Raw genomic sequence first — 26,162 nt, 5'->3', positions numbered from 1 at the left:
CTCACTCTCGTAGAGGGAGAGGGGAAAAATTTTGTGATGATAACAAGATCATATCTAAATATTTTCATAAGGATCTGAATCCAATTGATATCTAGTTTTGCTAAATTACATAAACATGTTTTGATAAAGAATTTTGTAATAATCAATGGTAGAACTGTAATTTTGTGTACTAACACCATTAGCATAGATTTTGCATTTTCGTGTGTTTGTGTTTATTCTTTTGCAGGTGGAGGCCATATTCTAAGTGGAGTGTGTTGAATTGAAGAAGGTTTGGATCTCCATTGAAGGATCAAAGCAGAAAATCTTTGTTTTTATGTTTTTTAGTATTTCCATTTCTGGTTAATTAGGGCATTTTAGCCATATTAAAGCCTTGCAAATAATTTCATTTCAGTTCATTGGGTTGTAATAATCCTTTAATATTTCATTGTTGAAGGCAATAAAAATTGCATTGAGTGGAATATAAAGTTTATCAAACCCGTTTATCAAGTTTGACCCGATTTTCACTACTTGTGAGAGTTGGATTTTTATAATTTGGTGGTAGACTTTCAGAAATTAATTTCATAAAAATATATCTTTAAAAATATATTTCTAAAGTACACACCAAATTTTTGGTACCATTGCAGGGGAATGACGATTGAAAAACAAGTATTCATTTTATTGCCTTCTTGTTTTTTCACGTATTAACTAGGATTATTAGTTTACTTTATACAAATTTTTAGGATTGCTAGTTTAATTTTCTTGCATTTTTTTAGGATTGTTAGCTTGCTTTTTGTTAATTATGGTTAGATTCACGTTGTTTGCTACCCTTAGTGCCAATTTACTTTTCTTGCTCGACCTACCTAGTAGGGTACCCCTCTCATAGGTAACTGTGAATGATTGGTACCGTGCATGCGGTTTTAAGTTTTGCAATTTAATTTGCTTGGGTGCAAGTGTATGTTTTATTATTTGTTTGTTTGCTTTTAATTGTTTTTACTTTGCCTGCTTCATGGTTTGTGTGGTTTGATCACGTATGCACGCTAGACTTAGGTAGAAAATCATTTAGGATGGTTGCCTACACCGATCTCTATCTTGGTGTATGCATGAGAGAAGGTCCAAAGACCCCAAACTTGTTTTGCCTATAGAGGACCCCACGTCCTTAATTAGAAAAGCCAATTGATCTAGCCACATGGCGGAAGATCAAAGACTCACCTGTCCACTCAGAGAATACTTCATTCCCAATGTTTATACTCCTGCCTCTTGCATCACGAGACTTGGTGTGAGAGCAAACCAAATTGAAATTAAGGCCAATGTCATATAAATGCTTTCAGCTTTTTATGGCCTTAGCAATAAGGATCCATATCATCACCTCGATAAATTTTTTGAGATCTGCTCCATTATGTGGATCCATAAATTTGGAGATGACACTTTGAGGTTAACTTTTTTTCCATTCTCCCTTAAGGATAAAGTGAAACACTGGCTTAAATCCTTAGATAAAGTTCGTATTGATACTTAGGACTAAATGCAAAAAAAAATTCTAAAAAAATAATTTCCATTGGCAAAATGAACTAATATCGAAAGGCAATAACTAGTTTTCCTCAAATAGAAGGAGAATAGTTTCATGAAACCTGAGATAGGTTGAAAGACCTACTCAGAAAGTGTCCTCACCACCAAGTGCCTGAGTGGCAGTTAATGCAGTATTTTTATGATGGCCTGACTAACAAAGATATACAAATGGTTGATTCATCATGTGGGGCCACATTTATGTTGAAAAGCGAGGATGAGGCACGGGATTTATTTGAAACATTGAGTAAAAACTCAATGCATCATACCACAACCTCGCGAATTGATAGGATACCTGTAGGACCCAAGAAAGGGGGGATATACGAGGTAGGAACCTCTCTAGAGCTGCACCAGAAAGTGGATACACTGACCTAGAAATTGGATTAGTTACTTTCATGCTCCACCCCAGCACATCAGGTGTGTGCTAGCCTGACACACCATGTCATGGATTGTCCTACTGTGCCACAATATCTTGAATTTGTTTATGAACAAGTTCAATTGGCGCAAGGTTTTGCTAGATCTGGGAACAAACCATTTGCGCAGACTTATAACCCAGGATGGTGAAACCATCTAAACTTTTCATGAAAGAGTCCACAAGGCCCACTCACCTTTCTTTCCTAGACCCAGGGTAGACCAGGTAACTTCTAGTCAAGTTACCTACGTATAAATTTTTTCCAAGCTCTACCTTAATATAGCTAGCCTTCTCCCCAGGAATCCACTTCTAGCCAATCATTTTAGGAGAAGTTTTTAGAAGTCTTTTAAGACATAAAGGCTAACCTCAGTTTCCATACGCAGTTAATAGTCAAGCTAGAGACTCAAATGGGACAACTGGCTGAGGCATTAAAGTGTATGGAGAAAAATTTACCTAGTCAGCCCATCGTCAACTCGAGGGGTAAGGAACCCATGCACCATGGATTAAATTTGAAAAAGGATCATCAAGAGAAAGTCAAGGTTGTGATGACCCTTTGAAGTGGGAAGGAGTTTCACCCACCTAGGATGACGACTAAAGAAACCATTTACCCGGCCATAAAGCAATCAAGTCCTACTATCAGGCCCAAGGAAAGTGGTCAAGGCACACAACCTGATCCATCACCTTCGTACATCCCTAGAGCCTCTTTTCTATAGGCCTTAGAGAAGTTAAAGTCTTTTGACAAGTAGGGAGTAAAAATGAATGAGATGCTCGAATTATTCAAGAAAGTCCACATAAACCTCCCATTGCTTGATGCTATTCAGCAGATTTCTCTGGTCAATACCAAATTCCTCAAAGCGCTTTGCACCCAAAAGAGAAATTCAAGGTCCAATACTCCCAAGCGAGTATATTTGATAGAGCAGGTGAGTTCATTGCTTTTGCACCAAACACCACACAAACTCAAGGACTCAAGGATTCAAGGGCGCCCATCATTTCATATATCATAGGAAACATTACTATTGAGCGTGCATTGCTCGATCTTGAGGCAAGTGTTAATATCTTGCCAGGTTTCTTCTATGATACATTTGGGCTTAAGTATATCAAGCCTACACCTATGACACTACAGTTCACAGATAGATTTGTCAAGGTCCCGTAAGTGATTCTTGAAGATGTATTGGTCAAGGTGGAGGACTTGTTTTTTCCCGTTGACTTCATAATTTTGGATATGGAAGGCATAGCTAACATCCAGTAGACACCCATCATTTTGGGCCGACCCTTCTTAGTTGCAGCTAATGCTTGCATTAATTGTCGCACTGGAGCTATAGATGTATCTTTTGACAACAAGATGTGATTAAACATCTTCAATGCTGCCATAGGACCTGCAGGCAGTGACACTTGTTTCTAGGTAAATGTTGTTAAAGACCCGGTTGAAGTCGAGCCTTTATAGATGCCGAGAGACCATCCTTAGAAGGAGGAGGATGTTTTATGTTTAGAAGATGAGTTGGAAAATCATGATGTAATGGTGGTCTCACCAGGCGAGTGGAGAACAACCTGATCCTTTGAGCCCCTCCTAAATTTGGTTAAGTTACCTGACAAACCCTCTATTGTGTGTCCGCCAATACATGAGTTAAAGCCCTTACTGACTACTCTCAAGTATGCCTTTTTAGGTGATGGGCAAACACTTCCTATCATTATTGCTTCAGACTTGACAAGCGATCAAGGGAATTAGTTGATTCAGGTCCTACAAGAGCATAAAACAACAATAGGGTGGTCAGTCACAGATTTGAAATGGATTGTTCTTTCTGCATGCATATAATTATCATGGATGAGAGTGCTAAACCTTCTAGAGAAATGTAGAGGAGGTTAAATCCAAATATGAGGGAGGTGGTGAAAAAGGAAGTGGTAAAATGGTTGGATGCTGGGATCATATATCCCATTTCTGATAGCCAGTGGGTGAGTCCTACCCAAGTTGTTCCTCAAAAATTAGGACTCACAGTGATCATGAATGAAGAGGCAGAGAGCATCCCCATGCGAACCACTACAGGGTGGTGAGTCTGCATTGATTATAGAAGATTGAATAATGCAACGAGAAAAGATCATTTTTCATTGCCATTCATTGATCAGATTTTAGAGCGACTCGCAGGCTAAAGTAATTTTTGTTTCTTGGATGTATATTCAAGATATAATCAAGTAGTCATTCACCTAGAAGACCAGAAGAAGACCATATTCACATGTCCTTATGACACCTTTGCATTTAGACGAATGTCATTTGGGCTATGTAATGCCCCAACGACTTTTCAAAGGTGTATGATGGCCATCTTCTCAGATATGGTTGATGACATCTTAGAAATTTTTATGAACGATTTCTCTGTCTATGGCTCTTCTTTTGAGGATTGTCTCTAAAAGCTGACAAGAGTACTGAAAAGATGTATGAAGACAAACCTGGTGTTGAGTTGAGAAAAGAGTCATTTCATGGTGAAACAAGGCATAGTGTTGGGCTATACTGTGTCCCAAAAAGGTATTGAGGTAGATAGGGCAAAGGTGGACACAATTGTAAAACTTGCTCCTCCCACCTCAGTCTGCCAGATCTATTCATTTCTAGGGCATGCTAGATTTTATAGAAGATATGCTAAAGATTTTAGTAAGATCTCTCGTCCTTTATGTGCATTACTCTCTAAGGAGACACCCTTTTGTTTCAGCTCCGAGTGCATGTAGGCTTTCCTTAAGCTTAAGGAAGTATTGATTTTAGCTCATATTTTGATATCTCTAGATTGGGCATTTCTTTTTGAGATTATGTGTGACACCTCTGATTTTACGATAGGAATCATTCTCTGTCAAAGAATTGATCGGAAGCCTTATGTGATTTATTATGCTAGTAGAACTCTATATGATGCTCAATTGAATTATACTACCACAAAAAAAGAACTATTAGCCATAGCTTTTGCATTAGAAAAGTTTTGAGCATACTTATTGGGCTCTAAAGTAGTCGTCTACTCAGACCATGCCGCTTTGCAATATTTGATGAGTAAGAAAGACACCAAGCCATGAATTATCTGGTGGATCTTGTTACTACAAGAATTTGATCTCAAGATTTGAGATAAGAGTGAAAGTCAGAATATAGTAGCAGATCATCTGTCGAGACTGACAGTGGAGTTATCCTCTCAGTTGGGGCCAATTAATGACTCCTTTTTGGATGAGCAACTTTTGAGTGTTAGGCATTTTCCTTGGTTTGCCAACATAGTCAATTATCTAATGACAGGAGAATTCCTTATGGATTGGAGTAAAATGGAAAAATATTGTTTTATGGTGTCGGTGAAACATTACTTCTGAGAAGATCCAGAATTTTTTTTATTAGGTGCAGACCAAGTCATCAGAAGGTATGTGCCCGAAGATGAGGTTCATTCTATCTTGACCTTCTATCATTCCTTAGCATGTGGAGGACATTTTTTTAGTAGAAAGACCACAACAAAGGTCTTAAAATATGGATTTTGGTGGCCCACACTGCACAAGAATGCTTATGATTTTTTTTAAAGATGTGTGTGATGCCAGCAAATGGGAAATATATCCAAGAGGGATATGATGCCCTTAATCCCCATTTTGATAGTTCAAATGTTTGATGCATAGGAGATAGATTTTATGGGTCCCTTTCCACCCTCGTTCGGTTTTGTTTACATTCTTGTTGGTGTGGACTATGCATCCAAGTGGGTTGAGGCAGTGTCCACTAGAACCAATGATCACAAGGTAGTACTTAAATTCATTAAGCATAATATCTTTAGCTGGTTCGATATGTCACGTGCCATCATTAGTGACAGAGGCAAGCATTTCAAGAATGTGCAGGTTGCTTCTTTGCTAAAGAAGCATTCTGCACAAGATAGCCACCCCATATCACCAATAAACCAACGGGCAAGTTGAGGTCTCTAACAGGGAGATCAAGAGGATCTTAGAAAAGTCTGTCAGACCAGACCATAAGGACTGGTCTCAACATTTAGATGATGCTCTATGAGCATATATGACCGCTTTCAAGACCCCCATTGGCATGTCACCATATTGATTGGTTTTTCAAAAAGCATGCCACCTTCTCGTTGAGCTGGAACATAGGGCCTATTGGGTCATCAAAGTGTTAAATTTTGAATTATCCGAGGTTGGTAAAGAATGCCGGTTATAGTTGAGTGAACTGGAAGGGCTATGTAATGAAGCATATGATAGTGCCAAAATCTATAAAGCACAAACCAAAGCTTTTCATAACAAGAACAACAATAGAAAGCAATTTATGCATGGACAAAAAGTTTGGATATTCAATGCTAGATTAAAATTCTTTCTAGGGAAACTTAAGTCTAGATGAAATGACTCATTTGTGGTTCACAAAGTTTTTCCTCATGGAGTAGTCACTCTAATGGACCCCAAAATGGGAGGCCATTTTAAAGTAAATGGGCAAAGGTTGAAGTCTTACATTTAGGATCTTGGCGAGGGACAGGACATGGAGTCCATCAACCTCATAAACTGTAAAGACTAAGCACTATATGAAGTTTGGCTGAAGACGTAAAACTTAGCGCTTGTTGGAAGGCAACCCACACTAACGTATATTAGTAGATTTTTTTTTCTGTTTATTTGTTTCTTTTATTTTTGTGAGCATAAAACGACAGATCATGCATACATGTCATGATGAGTTATAGATATAGGACAATCTGGAGCTTCACAACACGAGACATCCTATCAAAGGAGCCCCAATACTTACATCTGGTCGTATATTTTCCTTCTCTCGCTTCCCTATGTTCTTTATGTGCATTCATGCATTCATATAGTTTTATTCAAGTACGGGGATGTGTCACTAAGGACAATGACATTCAAGCATGGTGGAATGTATGATATACCTAAAAATTTTTGTCTATGGATATTTTTTTTGAAAAACTCATAAAATTCAACATTTTTAAAGCAAAAGTTTAACAATATATGATAGTTTTTACATATCTTTGACATTTTGAGATGAATTTTAAGCTTCATGTGGAAATTTTTCCAGAATCAATTTAGATGAAAATGTTACTTATGTGGCATTTAAAGAAAATAGTTGTTTATAACTATTAAAATCTATTATGATTTGCATAAATACAGATGTGCTGAATTTTTCAAAAAAGAGCAATATTAGTAAAGAAAGAAAAGAAAGAGCATACAAATAGTATTTTGATACTTTTATCTATAGTGCATTTAAAAATAAGGTCCAGGCACAAGTTGAAGTGCTTATACTAATGTGATTGAATTCATAATCATTGGGCCCAGACAGGAGTTAAAGTGTTTGTACTCAAGTGAATAGGGCAGCTAGAAATATCAAAACTCTCTATGCAATTATCACATGAGGCCTTTTGGATTCGAGTAACTAAGCCTGAGAGGTGTTCTAGACCTGGTGCCCTAAAGCCATCTGGTTTGGGAGCCATCAGCCCAAAGCTCGCTACAAGGACCCATTAAAAAGCACTATTAGTAGAGACATTGCTAAAGCAGAGAAAAAAACTATATGTAACTATGAAAATTCAAGATATAGTAACTCAAGTGACTAAGTATGAGGGACACTATGTGTCTAGTGCCCTAAGGTCATCTGGCCTGGGAGTCATTGGCCTAAAGCTCGTTACATGGGTCATAAAATCTAAAATTTGACATTGTGCTCAATAGAAAAAGAAAAAGATAAAATAAAAAAGATTAAAGAAAAGAAAAACATTGCTTTGAAAAATTTATAAAACAATGCAAAAGCATTTGTGTAATGATAAATAGAGGATGACATGAGTAAACAATTTTTTTTTCTAAAAATAAAACATAAATAATCTAAGAAGTTTAAAGAGATAGAAAGGAATTTTTCTATTGTGGAAGCATGGATGATTTAATAAATGAAAAAGAATATGAATACCTGCAATATATTTGTTAAAAATAACTTTTACTTACCTGATAAATTTAGAAAAACATAAAATTATGCATGACAAAGATGTTTGTTGGTATCATCACTGGAAACCCTTACAAGACCTTACTCGTCCACTAGGGTAACCCAGGGATTTAAAGATCTTGTTGCATATGCTAAATGCAACCGTGATTCCTACGAAAGTGAGTTAGGCATTTTACTTAGTTTTTGCATTTGTTTTGAATGAAACTTTCATTTTCTTTATAGTCTGGAGTAGCATTTGCTCGAGGACTAGCAAGTAATAAGCATGTGGGAATTTGATATTGCATTTATTCTTAATACATAAATCATACATTTAAGTGTCTTTTATTAGTTTACATTTCATGCTTATGATGTTTCAGAATTAAAGAAGTCATTGTTCGAATCTTGTAGAATTCAGAGTTAAAACGAGAAAGTTATAGCCATTTTATGGTATTGAAGCAAATCCCAAGATAATTTGAACCTTGATTCAGTCCAAATCATGTTAATTGGATCATAGATCCAATTCAAACATGATCAACAAACATCCAAATCCTAATTCAATTCAAAACTTTTCAAAAAAACCCCATTTTGAATTGGCGCCACCCTCTTTTTGCAATTTTCAATTTAGTTAGGTTGTGTTTTGAAAATAAAAAAAAATTATAAGTCAATTAGTAATTTTTTAACCTAATTTAGGCTATAAATAAAATAGCTAGGGGGCGTGAAAGGGGTCTTAAACCCCATTTACGCCAGCCCCTTTTCTTCTCATTTTTCCCTTCTTCCTTCATGCCTCTCTCTCTATCTCTCTTCTTCTTCTTCTCCTTATTTTTTTCTCGTCTTTGCATTTGAGATCGCCCACCAAAACGCAACTCCAATTAGTTTAATAAAATATTCTAACAATTATACAAATCCAAAAAAAACATTTTTGGATTCTAAAAGCATCGATAGGTATCTATTTATGCACCCCTTGAGTAATTAGGAACTCAGTAATCATAGAAAAATCATACCCCGAGCCCTGGTAAGGGTTTGAGAATTATACCTCTAGCGATGCATCATTTGTTCAGGTATTTTCAGAACTTTTCGAATACAACAAGTACTCTGGTGGTGGATCGACAATGCGAGGGGTGTGTGCGACAATGAGGACGAATGTAGTACAGATGATGAGGCAGCACACATGTAGGGCATCACTGGCATGGTTCATAAGGCAGTGGTTGTGACACAGTTGCAATAGCAATAGCAGTGTGGTGCGTGCAAAGTGCCCAGTAGTGGGTTTGTCTTCTCAACGTCAGCGGAGCCCACACAGCCCGATGGGGTGACAATGGTGGCACACCCAAACGCAAAGAGAGAAGGGAGGTGAGTCATACAGGCTCCCCTTTTCTTCCTCTTCCTTTTTCTCTTCTTTCTCTTTTCTTCTTCTTTCTCTTCCTCCTTCACGACTGAACCGTAGAGGGAGGAAGACGAGAGAAAGAGAGGCTATGAGTGAGAGGGAGAGGCGTGGTGATGGAGGCCGGAGGTGGTAGTACGGCGGTGGTCATGTAACACGGCAAGAATGAGAGAGGGAGGGTACGGGTGGTGGGCATCCTTGTGAAAGAGAGAACGCGAGAGAGAGAGAGAGTAAGAGATAAATACAAAAGATAATGAGAGAAATGAGTGAGAAAGAAAGTGATAAGGGAGAGAGAAAGTGATAAGGTGCATGGAAAGGGAGAGGAAAAGAGAGGGAGGGAGGAGCTTCCACATGGCAACTCTCCATGTAGGGAGAGCCCCCCCCATGGGAAAAGCCTAAAAGGCCCCTCTACAACTTCTAATTTTCTTCTTTTTATATTTTTCTTTTTTCAAAATGCTTATATCCTTTTTCTTTCTTTCGTATATGCTCTTTTTGGGCTTGGGTCATTTGGATCTCGATCGAAACCCTTGTGTATCCGACCCACTTTTGATTAAACGAGTTTTTTTAGAATTTCGATTGATCTGAATCTCATACGAATCGATCCTCTAGAGTCCATACCACTCCATCTTCAGTTCAGACCGGATATCTCAAGTCTAGTTCATTCCAACATGCATATAACTCGAACTCGACAGGTATGAGTTGCTCTCAGATCCGAACTTATGTAATCTTACGTAAAAATTCTGAATTTATATATCTAAAATTCTCATATATTACAACAATTGCATTGTGGAGAGAAAGAGAGTAAGGTTTAGGGTATGGGAGGAGGCCGAAAGGGTGGGGGCCATCGGCTCCCTTTGGGTCGAGCTCGAGTGCCTACCCTGTCCCACGTCAAGGTGGTAGCCCACGTATGATGTGGGTCATAGCTCGTAGGGGACTTTGGCTTTGCCCCTGCCCTGAAGGTTATAGTAAGCTCTCTCTCTCTCTCTCTCTCTCTCTCTTTTTTGAAGAGCTACCGGTCTTGAATATCAAAATAAATTACAAGAATATTCAAAGAAAAAACTACCGGTCTTATCATGTTGGAGTCAAATAGAGACTTGTGTGTGTCGATTTTGTTGTTTTGTTTTCCACTTGCTTGTTGTCATGTCATATTCTTGTCTTTTAGTTCGTGTGTCATCATACATGATAAGCCATAAGTGTAAACCGAGTCGTGGCAAAGGAAATTAGGTCGTCATTTGTGGTTCTTTCTTTCTCTGTCTCATAATGTGGTTGGTTAAACCGCATTATATGTTTCGTAATGCGATTATGGGTGTCAATAGATGTTGTCTCTCTCCCTATCATGTGTAAGTCGATGAGTGTATCCAAGTGGTTTGTAATAAATTAGTGCATACCAAAAAAAAAAAAAAACTACCAGTCTTATTATGTATGAAGACCATCCGTCGGACAGGGTTTCCCTTATCTCGCTATCTCCCTCGAGAGAGAGAGACTGGGGGGGGGGGGGGGGGGCAGCCTTGACCGACAGTGTAGACCTGTAGTTTCTTTGGCGCATTGTGCGATCAGTTGGACCCCACTAAAATATTAATTCAGAACGATTATCAATAGATCAACGTAGATGTCCTGTCGGCAACCTGCAATTTTCTGCTTTGTGATGCATGGTGGGAGAAATAAGATGATTAGGGGACAAAACTTTCACAGCTGAAGATCCCATTTTTGCAGAATTTGGCCCTCTCAACGGAATTGAGATAAGGTCTGCAGTACTATCGCGCCTGATCATCCCTCTCTAAAGGTGTGGCGCTGCTGCTAAACGTGGAATAATGGGATGCTTAGTTTATATAATCTAATACTTCACCCTTCACTTTGCCTTTGTCAGCCAATATATATATAGATAGATAGATAGATAGAGATATGCGCCATCCTTCACACTTAAGCAGCATAAGAAAGAGTGAGTTTCATATACTCTGCTTTCCAAAATGCCAAAGTGGTCCTTTGTCTTGCACCTCTTTCTCTTGCCCCTCCTTCCTTACTGCTCTCTAACATCCCATGAAACAGAGAAGCAAGTGAAAGCTATGTTTGTTTTTGGGGACTATGTGGTCGAAAACGGAAACAATCTCTACGTGAAACCTATAAAATGGAGAGCCAATTATTTGCCTTATGGTATAGATTTAGGGGGTCCCAACGGCAGGTTAACCAATGCGAGGATCATTCCGGATATACTGGGGCAGCTTCTTGGCCTCCCTCATTTCCTTCCTCCCTTCTTGGCTCCAAATGCTACAGGCAAGGCAATTCTCAATGGTGTTAACTACGGCTCTTCTGCTTCAGGGATCCTTGACACAACATTATCCAATGTAAGTAACATATAATTAAGTTAGTCATAACCACGAATGCGTTAAGAACAAACTAGTAAAGGCTCTTTTTGTGGTTTTTTTACTCAGGATTGTTAGATCATCGCTTTCTAATGGCATTGCTATGTCTGCCCCTGTGTTTAAAACTAAGGTCTTCCCATTTTTTTATTCTATTATGATGATTAAACAGTCTACCACGCCCAATAAATCTGCAGGGTTATATTTGCAAAAAAAAGGAGTTGGAAATTCCTGGTTCAAACATATTTCAGTATATATATAGTAATGTGAACGGCCAAAACATAGAAAGCATGGTCAAATGCGCTATATTAACGGCAGTCGCCGTTAAAGGTCAGTTTTTCCATTAATGTGCACCCTGCTGATCACGCGTACAATCAGCGGGGCATGCAGATCCAACCATAGTGACAAATATCGCAGGATTTATGAAAATCTCGCGATAATATCATGAGAAATTGCCTGAAAGTTTAAAACGGCAATTCTCACCAGATTTTCAAAATCTCACGAGATTTATGAAAAAACATAAATACCGTGATTTAAAAACAATATTTACATTTTAAACGGCTATTTATCGTGAAAAATGTGTATTTTTTATTTTTAAATAATTTTTATTAATATTTTCTTCAACAACAACAACAACTACGCCTTCATCCCAAAACAATTGGGGTCGGCGATATGAACCAACAAAGAAAATCATTATGGGTCTTCCACATGAATCCTTCTCCTCCATTCATTTCTATCCAATGCCATGTCTTCCTAGGCCTACCCCGACATCATTTCTTATCACCTCCATCCATGTCTTCCTAGGCCTACCCCGACCTCTTTTAACTAATATATTTTCTCATTTCTCCATCCTTCTAACTGGAGCATCATTAGGCCTTCGTCGAATATGTCCAAACCACCGTAAGCGATTCTCTCTTATCTTATTTTCAATGGGTGCAACGCCTACCTTCTTACGTATCTCCTCGTTCCAAATCTTATCTTTTATTGTATTTCCACACATCCATCTCAGCATACGCATCTCAGCTACACTCATTTTTTGAATACGAAGTCTCTTGGCAGCCCAACATTCTGTACTATATAGTAAAGCGGGCCTAATAGTCGTCCTATAAAACTTTCCCTTCAACCGCAATGGCATTCTACGATTGCACAACACTCCAGTTGCACTCTTCCATTTCATCCACCCAACCTTCATCCTATGATTTGACATCCTCGTTCCACCACAATGTATCCTTACCTAGCATTGCACCGCCTTTAGACTCACCCAATACCTCCTTAGCCACCTTTCTCATGCCACCCGCTATCTTATTCCACATAGATTCTGAATCCTTCTTGAGACACGAATCAACTTCCTTAACTACCCTTTCTACAAACATTCCTTGTTTAGCTTCTTTCAGTGCCCACCACTTAATTCTAGGATCTATCATATGTCTATCCCTTTTGCGGTATTGTCTAATTCTAAGATCTAAAATTAAGACTCTATGTTGTGTAGCTACACTTTCTCCCGGTATAACCTTACAATCGATGCAACAACCCCTATCTCTCTTTCTAAGTAGGAAAAAATGTATCTGACTCGTATTAACCCCACTTTTAAATGTTACTAGGTGAGACTCCCTCTTCCTAAACCAAGTGTTTGCTAAGATCATATCATAGGACAAACCAAAATCTAAAATCCTTTATCCACTTTCGTTTCTTTCTCCTATACCATAGCCTCCATAGATACTCTCAAATCCATCCCTACTAATGCCTACATGCCCATTAAGGTCACCGCCGATGAAAAGCCTTTCTCCATAAGATATCCCTTGTACTACTCCATCTAAATCTTCTCAAAATTGACGCATAATGGAATCATCTAAACCTACTTGAGGTGCATAAACACTAATAATATTAATAATATTCATACCTAATACTAATTTAATAAGTAAAATCCTATCACCCTTCCTACGGACCTCAACTACATTATCTATAAACTCACGACTCATAACAATCCCTACTCCATTCCTATTCCTATTTATTTTTCTATACCAAATCTTATATCCCCAAGGTTCTATCACTTTTGCTTTCTCACTTACCCATTTGGTCTCTTGTAGACATAAAATATCAATCTTTCTCCTACACATAACATCTACTAACTCTACCAACTTACCAGTTAAAGATCCTATGTTACAAGTGGCTAACCTAATTTTATGGTCTTGGACTAACTTCTTTACCCCCACCCGTCCAACAAAGTGAGGGAACCCTTGCCTATTTGACACCACACCCGGGCGCCGGTGTGACGCGTTGCTTCCGGGCGATGACCTAGCAACCCTTGCCCATTTATCACTGCCTCCGGACCTATAGAGTACAACGCGTCGCTCAGTAGGGAACGCCCCAACGAAATTCTCATATTGGTTCATATTCATAGGGTATGACTAAGTTTTTATGTTGGTTGTCACAGGCCTACCGCAACCCTCCTCCTTTATCCGGGCTTGGGACCGGCAGTGTATAACTAAACAGTTATACACAGGCGGAGTTATTAATATTTTCTTATAAAAAAATAAATTTTATATTTTTAAATTTATTTTTTTATTGCCGAGTTTTTTTTTCCAAAAAAAATGCGAGATTTATGAAAAATTTTCAATTTCTCATGAGTTTTTGAAAAATAAGAAATTGTTGTTTAAAATGTTTGTCACTATGCATCCAACATGGTTTTCCACAATACACACTTAAGAAATATATAATATGGGTAGTGGTGAGAAATTGCTATTTAAACCATTAAAATAATTTTAAAATTTTATTTTTTATTATTTTCTTATATTTATTAAAAATAGCCAATTCAAGGTTGAAAAATATCAATTTTCTGCCGATATGATGAGTATTGGTCGATACGCACCGATAGGGATACCATTTTTTTTATTGTTATATTTATGTTTTTAATGATATTTTTGTGAAAGACACATGAATTTATTTTTATATATGTCTATTTTGTATTTCTTCATAAATCCAATTTTAATTATTTAAATATATTTATTATCACCAACGTTTTGCCAATAATTTCACAAGAAATATCAATTTCTCAATTTTTGCCTTTCAACAGGTTTTGTCACTATTAATTAAACTATAAATGCATGCATTAAGGATAATTTTGCCATTTCAGGATTAACGGACATAACTGAACATTGAAGAAGTTTTGAAAAGTGTGAGGTACCACTAACTCTCTTAACGCTTGTGTCCTATAAAACATGATATCTTTTATATCTACAAGGCATACCAACGAGAGTGCTGCATTCTTTTAGAGAGAGGGGGGGGGGGGGGGGAGGGGGCGGCAAGATTATCTTTTTCACCTACCAAACATAAAAAAGTTGTTCTCCTTACGTGGTCCCCACACTTGAACTCACATTTCCTCCTCGAGAGAGTGTTGCATGTGCACCCCATGTGCTGTGTGGCGCTCAGTGGGGTGTACGGGGGTGCTGTACACTGTCGTACATCTGCACCCCACTGAGCGCCATGTGGCGCTCAATGAGGACCCCTTAACATGCACTGTAGCTACAATGCGTGTTCCAAGGGGGGGAGGGGGCATATAACCTGCCCGCTCCTCCCATGAACTAAGACGACTACCCGTTTAGTCATTATCAGAAAATTTATTTAGTATTATTAACCATCGTAGTCATTCAAAAAGAGTGAAGTGGTTCATCCCCCACCACAATAGACAATACTCTCTCTCTCTCTACAGCTAATAATCAACCTGAACCAACGGAACAAGGATGTTAGGGCTTGACTCAGTTACCAGTGGATCGAGCTCATGACTCGGGTCGTGTTCATGTTTAGCCTAGTCGAACTCAAACTCAGCTTGTCTTCAAATGAGATGAGATGACTTGTGTAAAACCATTCCATGTTATTTATACATGAAATACATATACTTTTTATATATCTACATCATGTTTTATGTGTATATTTTTTTTATGCAACTTTCCTGTTGTACATGCATTCTATGCATTCTTCTTTATATATATATATATATATGAGCTCTCTCGAGCAGAGCACCTTGTGTTCAAGCTTGACTTATTTAAGTTAAATGAGCTGCTCATGACTCATCTTGCCAGTTACATGAATCAATCACAAACGAGTTTGTGACGAGCCAAACCTAGCAAAGACACAAGTTGTTCAGTTCGTTTACAATCTATCTGTGTGCTTGATTATAGCAATGAAAAATTCAAGTGTGTTCGGATTATTTGGGCAGTCGGGCAGCCCTACAACATTAACAGGATAACATGGTGACAATAGCTAGTACTAAGTGCATAATTTTTTTTTAATGCCTATAGGAGGAAAAATAGTACAAATCCAATGCAAATAAGGTGGAATTTAAAATATTTTTCATATTTTTTGTACTTTATGTTAAAATTTAAGAGAGAATATATATATATATATAGAGAGAGAGAGTAATGGGTTCGTGCTAAACCTATATATTTGGTGCTAAACCACGTGCTAAATGGGTTTTCAGCTTCTCTGGTGCTTTTATATGGTTCCGGCCCTATAAATGTGTTGGTTATGGTCGATTTACAACACACCTGGATCATGTATTTTCGATAAAAAAATCATGTTTGGAGCCTCGAAAATTTACGAAGATTTTGGACCATTAATTTTTCAAACTTTATAAAAAACTGCCTATATGTTGGAATCAAAGGCTTCAAGAGCTGATCCCTATAAAATTAAGTACATAGATTACATGAATTTAAAAATAAAATGAAAAAACACAAAAACTTATTTAGTATGGGATTTAGCACCAAATGGGTTTAGCACCTGTTATATATATATATAACAGGACCGATTATAAGCTATGTGCATCTTGTAACAGTAAGTTTAATTTCCTTTGGCAGATGGGCATGCCATTGAGCACACAGATCAGTTTCTTTGAGAATGTGACGCTGCCGGATCTTAGGTCCCAGATGAGTGAGAGTGAACTTTCTTCATACCTATCCAAATCCATATACTTTTTCAACTCTGGAGCTTTTGATTACGGGCAGACATACTTCATGGGAAACGCTTCAGATATCCCTATGACTGTATTTACTGATTACCTCATAGAAATTTACAGTGGCGAGCTCAAGGTATACAGTGGTCTTTCTTTTTCCTTATTCAGCGTCATAATATCTGTGAACCTTAGGGCATGTTCGGTTGGATCACATGCACTTTATCATTTGAATGAGAAAGTGAATCTCAATTTGTATAAGCAGCCGAACATAAGAAGGTAAGCTGTGAGAAAATAAATCTCATTTGCCTTTGCAAACGAGACACTTTCTAATTTGCTTGAGATTCAAAATCACATGAGACCCCATGTAAATCTGAATCACTTGTGATTCTGAACCATCTTTCCAAGGGAGCAGCCGAACGTACCCTTATTATTAATAGTTTTCCATGAAGGATGGAAAACCACCCTTGAGATCAGACACCTAGTTGTGGTCGCTGTATCGACAGTGTAAACCCATGGCCCCCAAGGAGTCACCCTATTTTGGCTGAGCAAGAGCTTATTTCTTCCCCTCATTAATGCAAGGGGCTTGATACTAGTGAGATTGGGACCCTGACCACCTATCTAGTGGCCAAGGCCCCCATTCACTGCACCAAATCCCTTGGAGCATCTTATTATCAATTTCAAAAAATCTTTTAAAGACAGGCTGTCCAGTTTGGCTTAACTTGAACGATAAACAACTCCTTGAACCTTAGTAGTTTCAGTGGGGCATGAAGAGTTTTCTACGATTGAGAAATCTCACCAGGCCACACAATGAATTCAGATTTACCTTAAAAAGAATGGAACTTGTGATTGTGGTTGCAATTAGGTGTCCAATCTAAAGCATATTGTTTTAAGTGCTAATTAATGGACAGCTCTGTTGTTGGCAATGCCTCTCCAGAGGGTCTATCATTTGGGAGCTCGAAAGTTTGTGCTGTTTGGGATTCTAGTAATGGGATGCGCCCCATACTTGAAAGGGTTGACAGGAATCACGTGATGCTATGAAGAATACAACTATGCGGCTAGGCTGTTCAACGCTCGCCTGCAGAGTTCTATAGACAATATAACCCAAGCGATGCCAGGATCAGCTGTGGTCTTTGCAAACCCCTATGGAATTATCGATGACATACTCAAGAATCTTTCTGCTTACGGTATGCCCTACGCTTCCTCATATACTAATAAGCCACCCAGTTCAAGAAAAAGAACTTTTATAGCTTATCAAAAATAATAATAATTGGTCTGGTGAGTTTGACAATGATGTGTAATGTTACCAGGATATAAGGTAGCAGATCAGGCTTGCTGTGAGACAACGGTTGAAACCTCTTTCGATAGATGCGTGAAAGAAGGCTCAGTCTGCCAAAACAGGTCTGAGTATGTCTACTTCGATGGATTGCGTTTGACAGACAGAGCATACGACAGTATTAGCTTGAAGGCATTTTTCTCAAACTTGACAACTGATGTCTATCCTTTCAACATAGAAAAACTAGCAAACCTCACCATAGATTCATCAGCAGCGGATTTGATTCAGGGATCATGGTCACTGAAGAATTATGGCAAGGACATACAGCAGAGGGAACCCAATTAATTCATGCATAGGTCGACTTACGTATGTCGATTTTGTTATTTTGATAAGCCATGCCAGGAAGTGTAAACCGAGTCCGTGTCGTCATTTGTGGTTCTTTCTTTCTCTGTCTCATAATGTGGTTGCTTAAACCGCATTATATGTTTCGTAATATGATTATGGGTGTCTAGATAGGATGTTGTCTCCTATTATGTAAGTCGATCAGTGTATCCAAGTGGTTTGTAATAAATAAGTGAAGCTTCAGTTCCTTCAGTGTGTGTGTGTGTGTGTGTGTGTGTGTGTGTGTGGTCGTGCCCTTCATCAGGTACGTTTGTGTTATTTGAATATTTTATTGTTATTTACTCAGTTACATATATTGCGGGTATCATCAGATTCTTGTCAGGTCTGATCCAAACAAGCGAGAGAGCGCTGAAGCTCTGCCAGATTTTTGCAGAATGTATATGACACCATATTCAAAAAGTGATATCAGAGCCTAACCTAAATCCAACAGGGAATAAATGACACCTATTAAGTTTTTATATGTTTATGGCCTCGCTCAATTCAATCTTGATGTTGCCATAAATCACTTTCTAAGCGAGCACAAGAACGACTCCCTTATAGCATCCACATGGAGCCATTCAGTATTTCTTCCTGTTTGCTTCCCTTTCCTGCTCAAGACACCTTTCAATTTGCATCTTAGTTTATAATCATAATAAAAGAAGAAAACCCTAGGGACCCAATTTGCAATTAAATTGAGTTTCACAACTAAGATTATGTTGCAATTAAATTGTGTTTTGCTATATCAATGTACGGACGAATCTCAGTTTTGCTGAAAAAAATGGCATTTTACTAGCAGAAGGGTAAAATCATCAACAATGCCCCAAATTCAGGAAAAATCAGGTGGGTGGCATTTTACTAGCAGAAGGCGTAGTTGTTGTTGTATCGCGATATCTTGCATCTATTATGTAAAATAGCATTAGTTTAAATGATAATACGGTCATTTTCTGTTATTTCTTTGACTCTGACTTGTAGTCCTAAAATATTATGACAGTCCACCAATCTTTGTTTAATTGCAAAAGCTGGCATAGCTCATTTACTTTAGTGCCTATATATACTACATAATAGCTATTAGTTGGTCATTGTTTCTTTTGGATATTTTAAATTAGTGGTTCCATAACTAGAACAGTCCTTGTTAGTGCTATATAATTTGAAATAGCATAGTGCCTCGATGTTTCAAGCTGCATATACTTTGACTAAATTTCTTGGTTAAGGCATGATTTAGTAATTTAAAATTTGCAGCATGGTTGCTTAAATTTTATTTAAAATATATATATATATATATATATATATATATATATATATATATATATATATATATATATATATTTGCAGCTCATTTTTGTTAAAACTATAAGATATATATCATTATTTCCTTGTGTTAGATGTTTGTTTATATTAGCATGTGATTTGTATACTTTGACATAAACTTTGAAGCTTAGGCTCACACTAATACAATCATGACTATGAACAAAAATATGGTTGTTGTATTAGTAACAACTGAAAAACTCAGTGGATCAAACTTTGAGATTTTGAGAAAAAATTTGAATATTTTTTTAATTCAAGAAAGAAACATCTATACACTGAAAAATGATAAACCAACTCTTGAAGATAGACTTAATGATGAAAGAAAAAGAAAAGAAAGTTTGAGGATGACTTAATAGATAAAACATCGCTCTTAGCTGTTACGCAAGATGTCTTTATCAACGTATTTGAAAATCATCCTACAACAAAAGAAATGATGAATGCTATAAAAGAAAAATATGATTCTGCATCTAAAACTTATATCCAACTTTTATTAGAAAGATATAACACATAAAAGATGAAATAAACAAACAATGTAATCAATTATGTTAATCAAATGCTTGCAATGGCTAAAACTTAGCTATAGTTGGAAATGTTATACTTGATCCCATGCAAATTTCAACTATGCCAAATAGCCTTCCACCATCTTGGGAGATGGAAGTCATTGCTTAAGACTTTCATCAAATTGTTTGTCATTAATTGAGTTGCCCTTACAACTTGCTTTAGAACAAGAAACACATGAGAAATGACAAGAAGAATGAACTGCTAAATACCATTGATGCTCATAGATCCACCTCATTTCTTAAGAATAAAATCAAGCTTCAAAAAAGAAGAAATTGTGAGAAATTAAGTCATGCCAAAGGCAATATATACCATCAGACAATTTGACAAATGTACACATATACTTCACAAGGAAATCCAAGGGAAATTGCTTCAACTATAGAAAGATGAAACACTTCTATAAGAATTGTCTAAATAAGAGCCAAAATGCATATTTTGGAAAGAAATGTGAAGTACTGTGTGTAATATCAGAAAGCCTGATTGCAGGCTAAGATATTCCTGTTTGGTGGATTGACTCTGGCGCAACACGTCAGATTGCCAAGACCACAGATGGGATGGTGCAAATGAAGGAGCTTGTGTTCGAAGAACATCAAATATTTATGGGAAACAATACATATTGATAAGGAAATATAAGCTAAGGTTATAAGATATTGATGTAACTTTGGTCGATGTGTTGTATGTGCCGTCTATGAGGAACCTCTTCTCGGCCCCTGAAATACTTAAAAAGGGTTTTGAAGTTTGTTTCAAGCCTCGAGAGATAATTATAAGAAAACATAATCATATAACTTTCTCAGGTAGTTTTGCAGCTCATCATAATCTCTTTGTACTAGACGTGCTTAATGAAGGTAATGATGTTTATTATTCTTCCTAGGCTGATCTAACACAACATTAATGTATATACATAGCACCTTAGCTTAGGTTATACAGACATTAACAAAATGAAAAGACTAATAAGCCTTGGCTTATTACCGTCAATTTAAAACTTAGAATTTGGAAAATGTGAACCTTGTATATTAAGTAAAATGACTAGAAAACCCATTCCAAAAGGAGTTAGATCATCGGAATTATTAATCTCAATTTTGGCACTTGGACTTTCACACTTCATATGAACTGTTTGCGCTTGATTCACTTTCAAAAGGATCAGCACCAACTCATCATAACTACTAAGATGATCTGCAACTTCTCTATATGAGCTGAAATGTGGTTTTGTGCTATGCGTCCTTTCATGGACCGCACTTACGCATGATGTCTCCAACTGTACAATGGTTTCCTAATTCACATAAACAGAGCTAGGACACCATGTTACAACCAAGTTTGGCAGTGGTGATGGTTGTTGTTGCAGCTGTTGCTGCAGTTTTTGGATTGCATATATTGTTGTTGTTCCAATTGTTGGCAAGGTAACAATCCCATATGCTGCTGCTGTTGTAGTAGTAGTGGCAACTGGTGCAGGCATTGCAGCTGTTGTGACTATCAAAGTTATGGCACTAGTTGAATCCCAGTTATGATCACTGCTGATGAGAAACCTACTTCTTGCCAGTGAGTGCAAGAGCACAGGGGATGCTGTATACTGGGATCAAGATCCACATTTCACAGACATAATGTAAACCACCCGCTCTGATATCAACCTTTTTATGAACTGTTTGTTGGACATTATCAGTTTTTGGGTTCAACCCACGTATGTGACCCTGTTTGACACCCTACTAGTGGGTCACGTAAGTGGCCAAGTAATGGAGATAGTGGGGGGGAGTTACGTGAATGTGGATAGACCACATTCACGTAACTGCCTAATCTCCCATTATAAATAAGGGGTTAGGGGCTACTGGGATGATGAGAGACTAGTAGCGGTTTCCCTGCCCAAATTCAATTCTGCATTCAGACTTAGCGGAATAGGGTCCTGCTCATCGTCGACCTAAGGCCTGGGCTCATTGTGGGCGTCGACCGGCTGAGGAGAACGCCGAACTTCCTACACGAACTATGGAGAATTCAGATACGCTCCCAGCCATGTTGTGTTTTACAGGGTTTCGCCTACATTGGGTTATGGGCCCACGCTGCCACGCATTTTCGCTGCGTGTGGATGTGTAGGCCGTTTCGGCGATTTGGCGTCGGTGGAGTCGCCGTGGGGTGACAACCACCGGTAAGCTGCTAATCAAATCCTTATAAAAGAAAAAGAAAGGATGATCGGAATATACCTGTGGCCGTCGGGCTCCAGGGTTGATCCGTTATCGCCGGGATCGTCGCCGGAGACGTCGCCTGAAAATGTGGCCGGCAAATGGCGAAAAGGGTTTAAAAAAAAACCTTTCTTCTCTGTTTTCTATTTCAGCCATTGTGCAAGGGGCTTTTGCCGGAAAACTGCAGGTGACAGCGACGGTCATGCCGGCGCCATTGATAGCCTCACCTCATCGCCGAAGTAGCCTGTAAACCGGCAACAAAAAAAAAAACAATTTGTAAACCCTTACCTGTCGCCGGAAGGGGGCTGATTTCGTCGGGGTGGTTTTGTCGTGGGGCGTTTTGCTGGCAAGGGCAGCCATTGGTCGGCGATAGCCTTGCTGGCATCGCCGGGGCTGCCGCCGGACTGGCAGGCAGTGCCGGTCTTCTGCCATTGGAAGGCGAAACTGCGAAGCGTCGCCGTGGGGCGACGTCTTTTGATGGAGGGGGGGCTGTCGCCGGATCGGCGTCACCGTGGGGTGACGCAGGTCGCCGGCAAACGGCGTCAGTTGTCGTTACAGCGACGTGGGTCGTCGTGGAACCGAAAAGGGCGGAACCCCTTTTCGGTTTTCCCTGAATATGCAAACAGAAACCCATCGGGTTTCTGTTTATTTTTTTCAAGGGACCGAATCGGGTCTGCTTTTGGATCGGGTCCGATCCAGACCCATTAAGAGCTGGGTCGTACCCGAGGTCCATTCGGACTGGGTCTAACCCGGTTCAGTTATGGACCGGGTCATACCCGAGATCCGGTTTGGACCGGGTCGTACCTGGGGTCCGGTTTGGATCGGGTCCGACCCGGGTCAGATTTGGATCGGGTACGACCCGAGTCAGTTATGAACCGGGTCTAACCCGGTTTCTGTTAGGGTCGGGTCCGACCCGTATTAAGTATGGGTCGGGTCAGACCCGGATCCCATTTAAACTGGGTCGGATCCATGAATGCAGGATCCAAACACTATTAAGACTGAATCAGATCAGGAACCTGATCCGACCTTTTCCAGAACCGGTTCGGAGCCATTTTTGACCGGTTCTTTCCAGTTTTTCACCGGTTCCGAGATGTTGAGACCCTGTTTTTCATAAATATAAAGAGATACAGAGATTTTGGCATACGGTTATAGGGTTTTATGAGCTTTTGTTCATATTAAGTATTGGTTTATAACGTTCAGAACCGGTTCAGACCCTTAGATGACCGGTTCGGGGCAGTTTCAGACCGGTTCAGAGTGTTTTTAGACCGGTTCCTACTTGAGGACTCTGGGTTTTACCCATATGAGCATGTTTTTGTTATTTTTCATGCTTTATAAAGTATTTATTTTGAATAATGCATGACTTATGCATGTTAATTCATGTATTTTGCGTTGGTTAAGTTGTGCATGATAAATTTAAGCATGAATTGTAACTAAATTCATGACAATTAGTTTATGCATATTTGTTGAAGTATGAACTTGTATTATGTCATGAATATACATGCATTAAAATGTGTGCATGGGCATGCTCCATAATACGAATAAGATTTTTGGTAAAAGATCTTGATTGACAGATTCATGTAATCACCAAAGTGATCTGAGTCGTATTAATTAAGGATTCTTTGGACCGTATTAAGATTTGTAATTATGATTGTGTGTGAATTTATAAAACATCGATTATACCCAAAAGTAGGTCGTTGTGTTCCAAATTTACACAGGGTGTGATAGTAGATGTGTATTCCAGCCCATGAAGCATGTTCGTACCCAAAGGTACAATGCTGAATTGCCTCTGGTTACATGATTTACTAGTTTCACCAACTGAAGTCAAATCCTTGAGAATTGAAGAGACGGAGAAAATATGAGTATTGTCGTTTTCACCAAAGTGAAACGATAATGGCTCAACTATGCTTGTCTCAGAAAAGGTGAAAATAAAGGGTCTCACTTTTACCTTTTCAACACAAGTCTCGTCTAAACAATAATAGTAATGTTTTTCCGTTTTCGTTTCTTGATTTATCAGGTTCCTTTCTTATCAACGGTTCTAGTAATATCCCCATTTTAGACGGATCGAATTTTTTTAATTGGAAAGAAATCGTGTTATTCACTTTGGCTATATGGATTTAGATCTGGCCCTTAGAATTGATGAACCTCCCGCTCTTACAGAGCAGAGCACAGTCGATCAGAAGGCAGACTCTGAGAAGTGGGAGCACTCGAACACACTTATCCTGTTGCTTTTGCAATCTCGAGTGGCTAAGAACATTCGAGGTGCCATTCCTCATTGTAGGACGGTTAAGGAATTTTTGGGAGCCATTGAGGCTCAGTTCGTCACTTCTAATAAGGCAAGGGCCAGTACACTCATGTTCAAATTAGTGTCTATGAAATATGTTGGTGACAGTCATATCCAACAGCACATTTTGGAAATGAGGAATATTGCGACTCAACTGAACGACATGAAGTTCGCCATCTCTGACTCATTCTTAGTCCATTTGATCTTAACCTCGTTACCTATTGAGTATGGACCCTTTAAAATCTCCTACAACACACATAATGATGAGTGGTCTTTTAATGACCTATTGGCTAAGTGTGTTGAGGAAGAGGAGAGATTGAAGGGTGAGAGGGTGTCAAGTGCACATATGGCCTCTCATAAGGATAAACAGAGGTCGAGGCCAAAGAAAAGCTCTTTCAAAAGAAAGAATCAGAAGAGAGCCACTGGGGAGAGTTCAAACTCTCAGGCGAAAGCTAGATCCCAGTTAGGAGGCCCTTCTATAAAGTGTTCCTTCTGCAAAAAGAAAGGGCATAAGAAGATGGAATGTTTGAAGTTCAAGAAGTGGCTCGAAAATAAAGGTAATAAGTCATTTGTTTCTCATGAGTGAAATTTAATTCATGTTCTATTGCATAGTTGGTGGATTGATTCTGGTGACACGGTGTACATTGCCAACTCTTTGCAGGAATTTCTGAACAAAAGGGAACCAACGGAGCATAAAAGAAGCATCTTCTCAGGAAATAAGATGCGTTCGCATGTCAAGAGCGTTGGGACCTGCAGAATTGTGTTGGAGTCAGGATTTATATTGGATTTGGTCGATACTTTTTATGTTCCATCTTATAGTCGGAACCTAATTTCAATTTTAAAACTAGATAAGTTTGACTTTGTATTTAAATTTGAAAAATCTGAACTTATTATTATAAAAAATTCAATGAATATAGGTTCTGCATATATGTGTGATGGTTTGTATCGATTAAGAACCAAACTCCAAATTCAAAAATCTCACTCCATTGAGAACACAATGATTGGCAATAAACGTGGTCTAAAGGATGATCAATCCTATTTGCTTTGGCATCGAACATTAGGACATATCTCGAAAGAGAGAGTCCAAAGACTCGTGAAAGAGGGAATCCTTGGATCCCTTGATTTTACGAATATAGAGCCATGTGTTGACTGCATAAAGGCTAAGCAGTCTAACACATATAAGAAAGATGTCAAACGCAATAATGAAAAGTTAGAAATAGTGCATACGGATGTCTGCGACCCTTTTTCACCATGTTATACGGGTGAAAAATATTTTGTCACCTTTATAGACGATTACTCACGGTATATGTATCTCTACTTATTATCTGAAAAATCAGAAGTCTTTCAGGTTTTTAAGGACTTCAAGAAAAAAGTAGAGAAACAAACCGGTGAAGTTATTAAGGTTGTCAGGTCAGATAGAAGTGGCAAATATTATGGTCGTTTCACTGAGATGGGACAAAAGTAAGGTCCATTAGCGCGGTTTCTAAGCCTGGTAGTGCTTACCAGAATGGTGTAGCTGAAAGGAGAAACCGTACGCTTAAAGAAATGGTTCGAGCGATGTTGAATCACTCAAACCTCCCTTTGACCTTGTGGGCTGAAGCTCTTAGGACAACAGTGCATATTCTGAATAAGGTTCCTACGAAGGTTGTTCAAAAGACTC

The 26,162-nt window shown here is 38.5% G+C and overlaps 1 protein-coding gene across 1 annotated transcript; it reads left to right on the top strand.

The window, feature by feature from the left end:
• The first annotated feature begins 11,198 nt into the window (after window positions 1-11,198).
• LOC149820227 (GDSL esterase/lipase 7-like) lies at window positions 11,199-17,566 on the top strand. The gene is made up of 3 exons (XM_089981771.1): window positions 11,199-11,573; window positions 16,442-16,672; window positions 17,471-17,566. The coding sequence occupies exons 1-3, from the start codon at window positions 11,199-11,201 to the stop codon at window positions 17,564-17,566; spliced, it is 702 nt and encodes a 233-aa protein (XP_089837897.1).
• The last annotated feature ends 8,596 nt before the right edge of the window (window positions 17,567-26,162 follow it).

Source organism: Nuphar pumila, chromosome 12 (assembly GCF_984573655.1).
Source record: "Nuphar pumila chromosome 12, dmNupPumi1.hap1.1, whole genome shotgun sequence".
Classification (NCBI taxonomy): Eukaryota; Viridiplantae; Streptophyta; class Magnoliopsida; order Nymphaeales; family Nymphaeaceae; genus Nuphar; species Nuphar pumila.
Note: the sequence above shows the minus strand (reverse complement) of the source record. Positions and strands in the feature narration are given on the sequence as shown.

What these genes read in the sequence shown, in the direction of transcription:
- LOC149820227 (XM_089981771.1), top strand. Translation starts at nt 11,199, where the DNA reads ATGCCAAAGTGGTCCTTTGTCTTGCACCTCTTTCTCTTGCCCCTCCTT. An exon ending in TTGACACAACATTATCCAAT is followed by an intron (nt 11,574 to 16,441) that starts GTAAGTAACATA and finishes TTCCTTTGGCAG; the next exon opens with ATGGGCATGCCATTGAGCAC. An exon ending in TTTACAGTGGCGAGCTCAAG is followed by an intron (nt 16,673 to 17,470) that starts GTATACAGTGGT and finishes ATGCCTCTCCAG; the next exon opens with AGGGTCTATCATTTGGGAGC.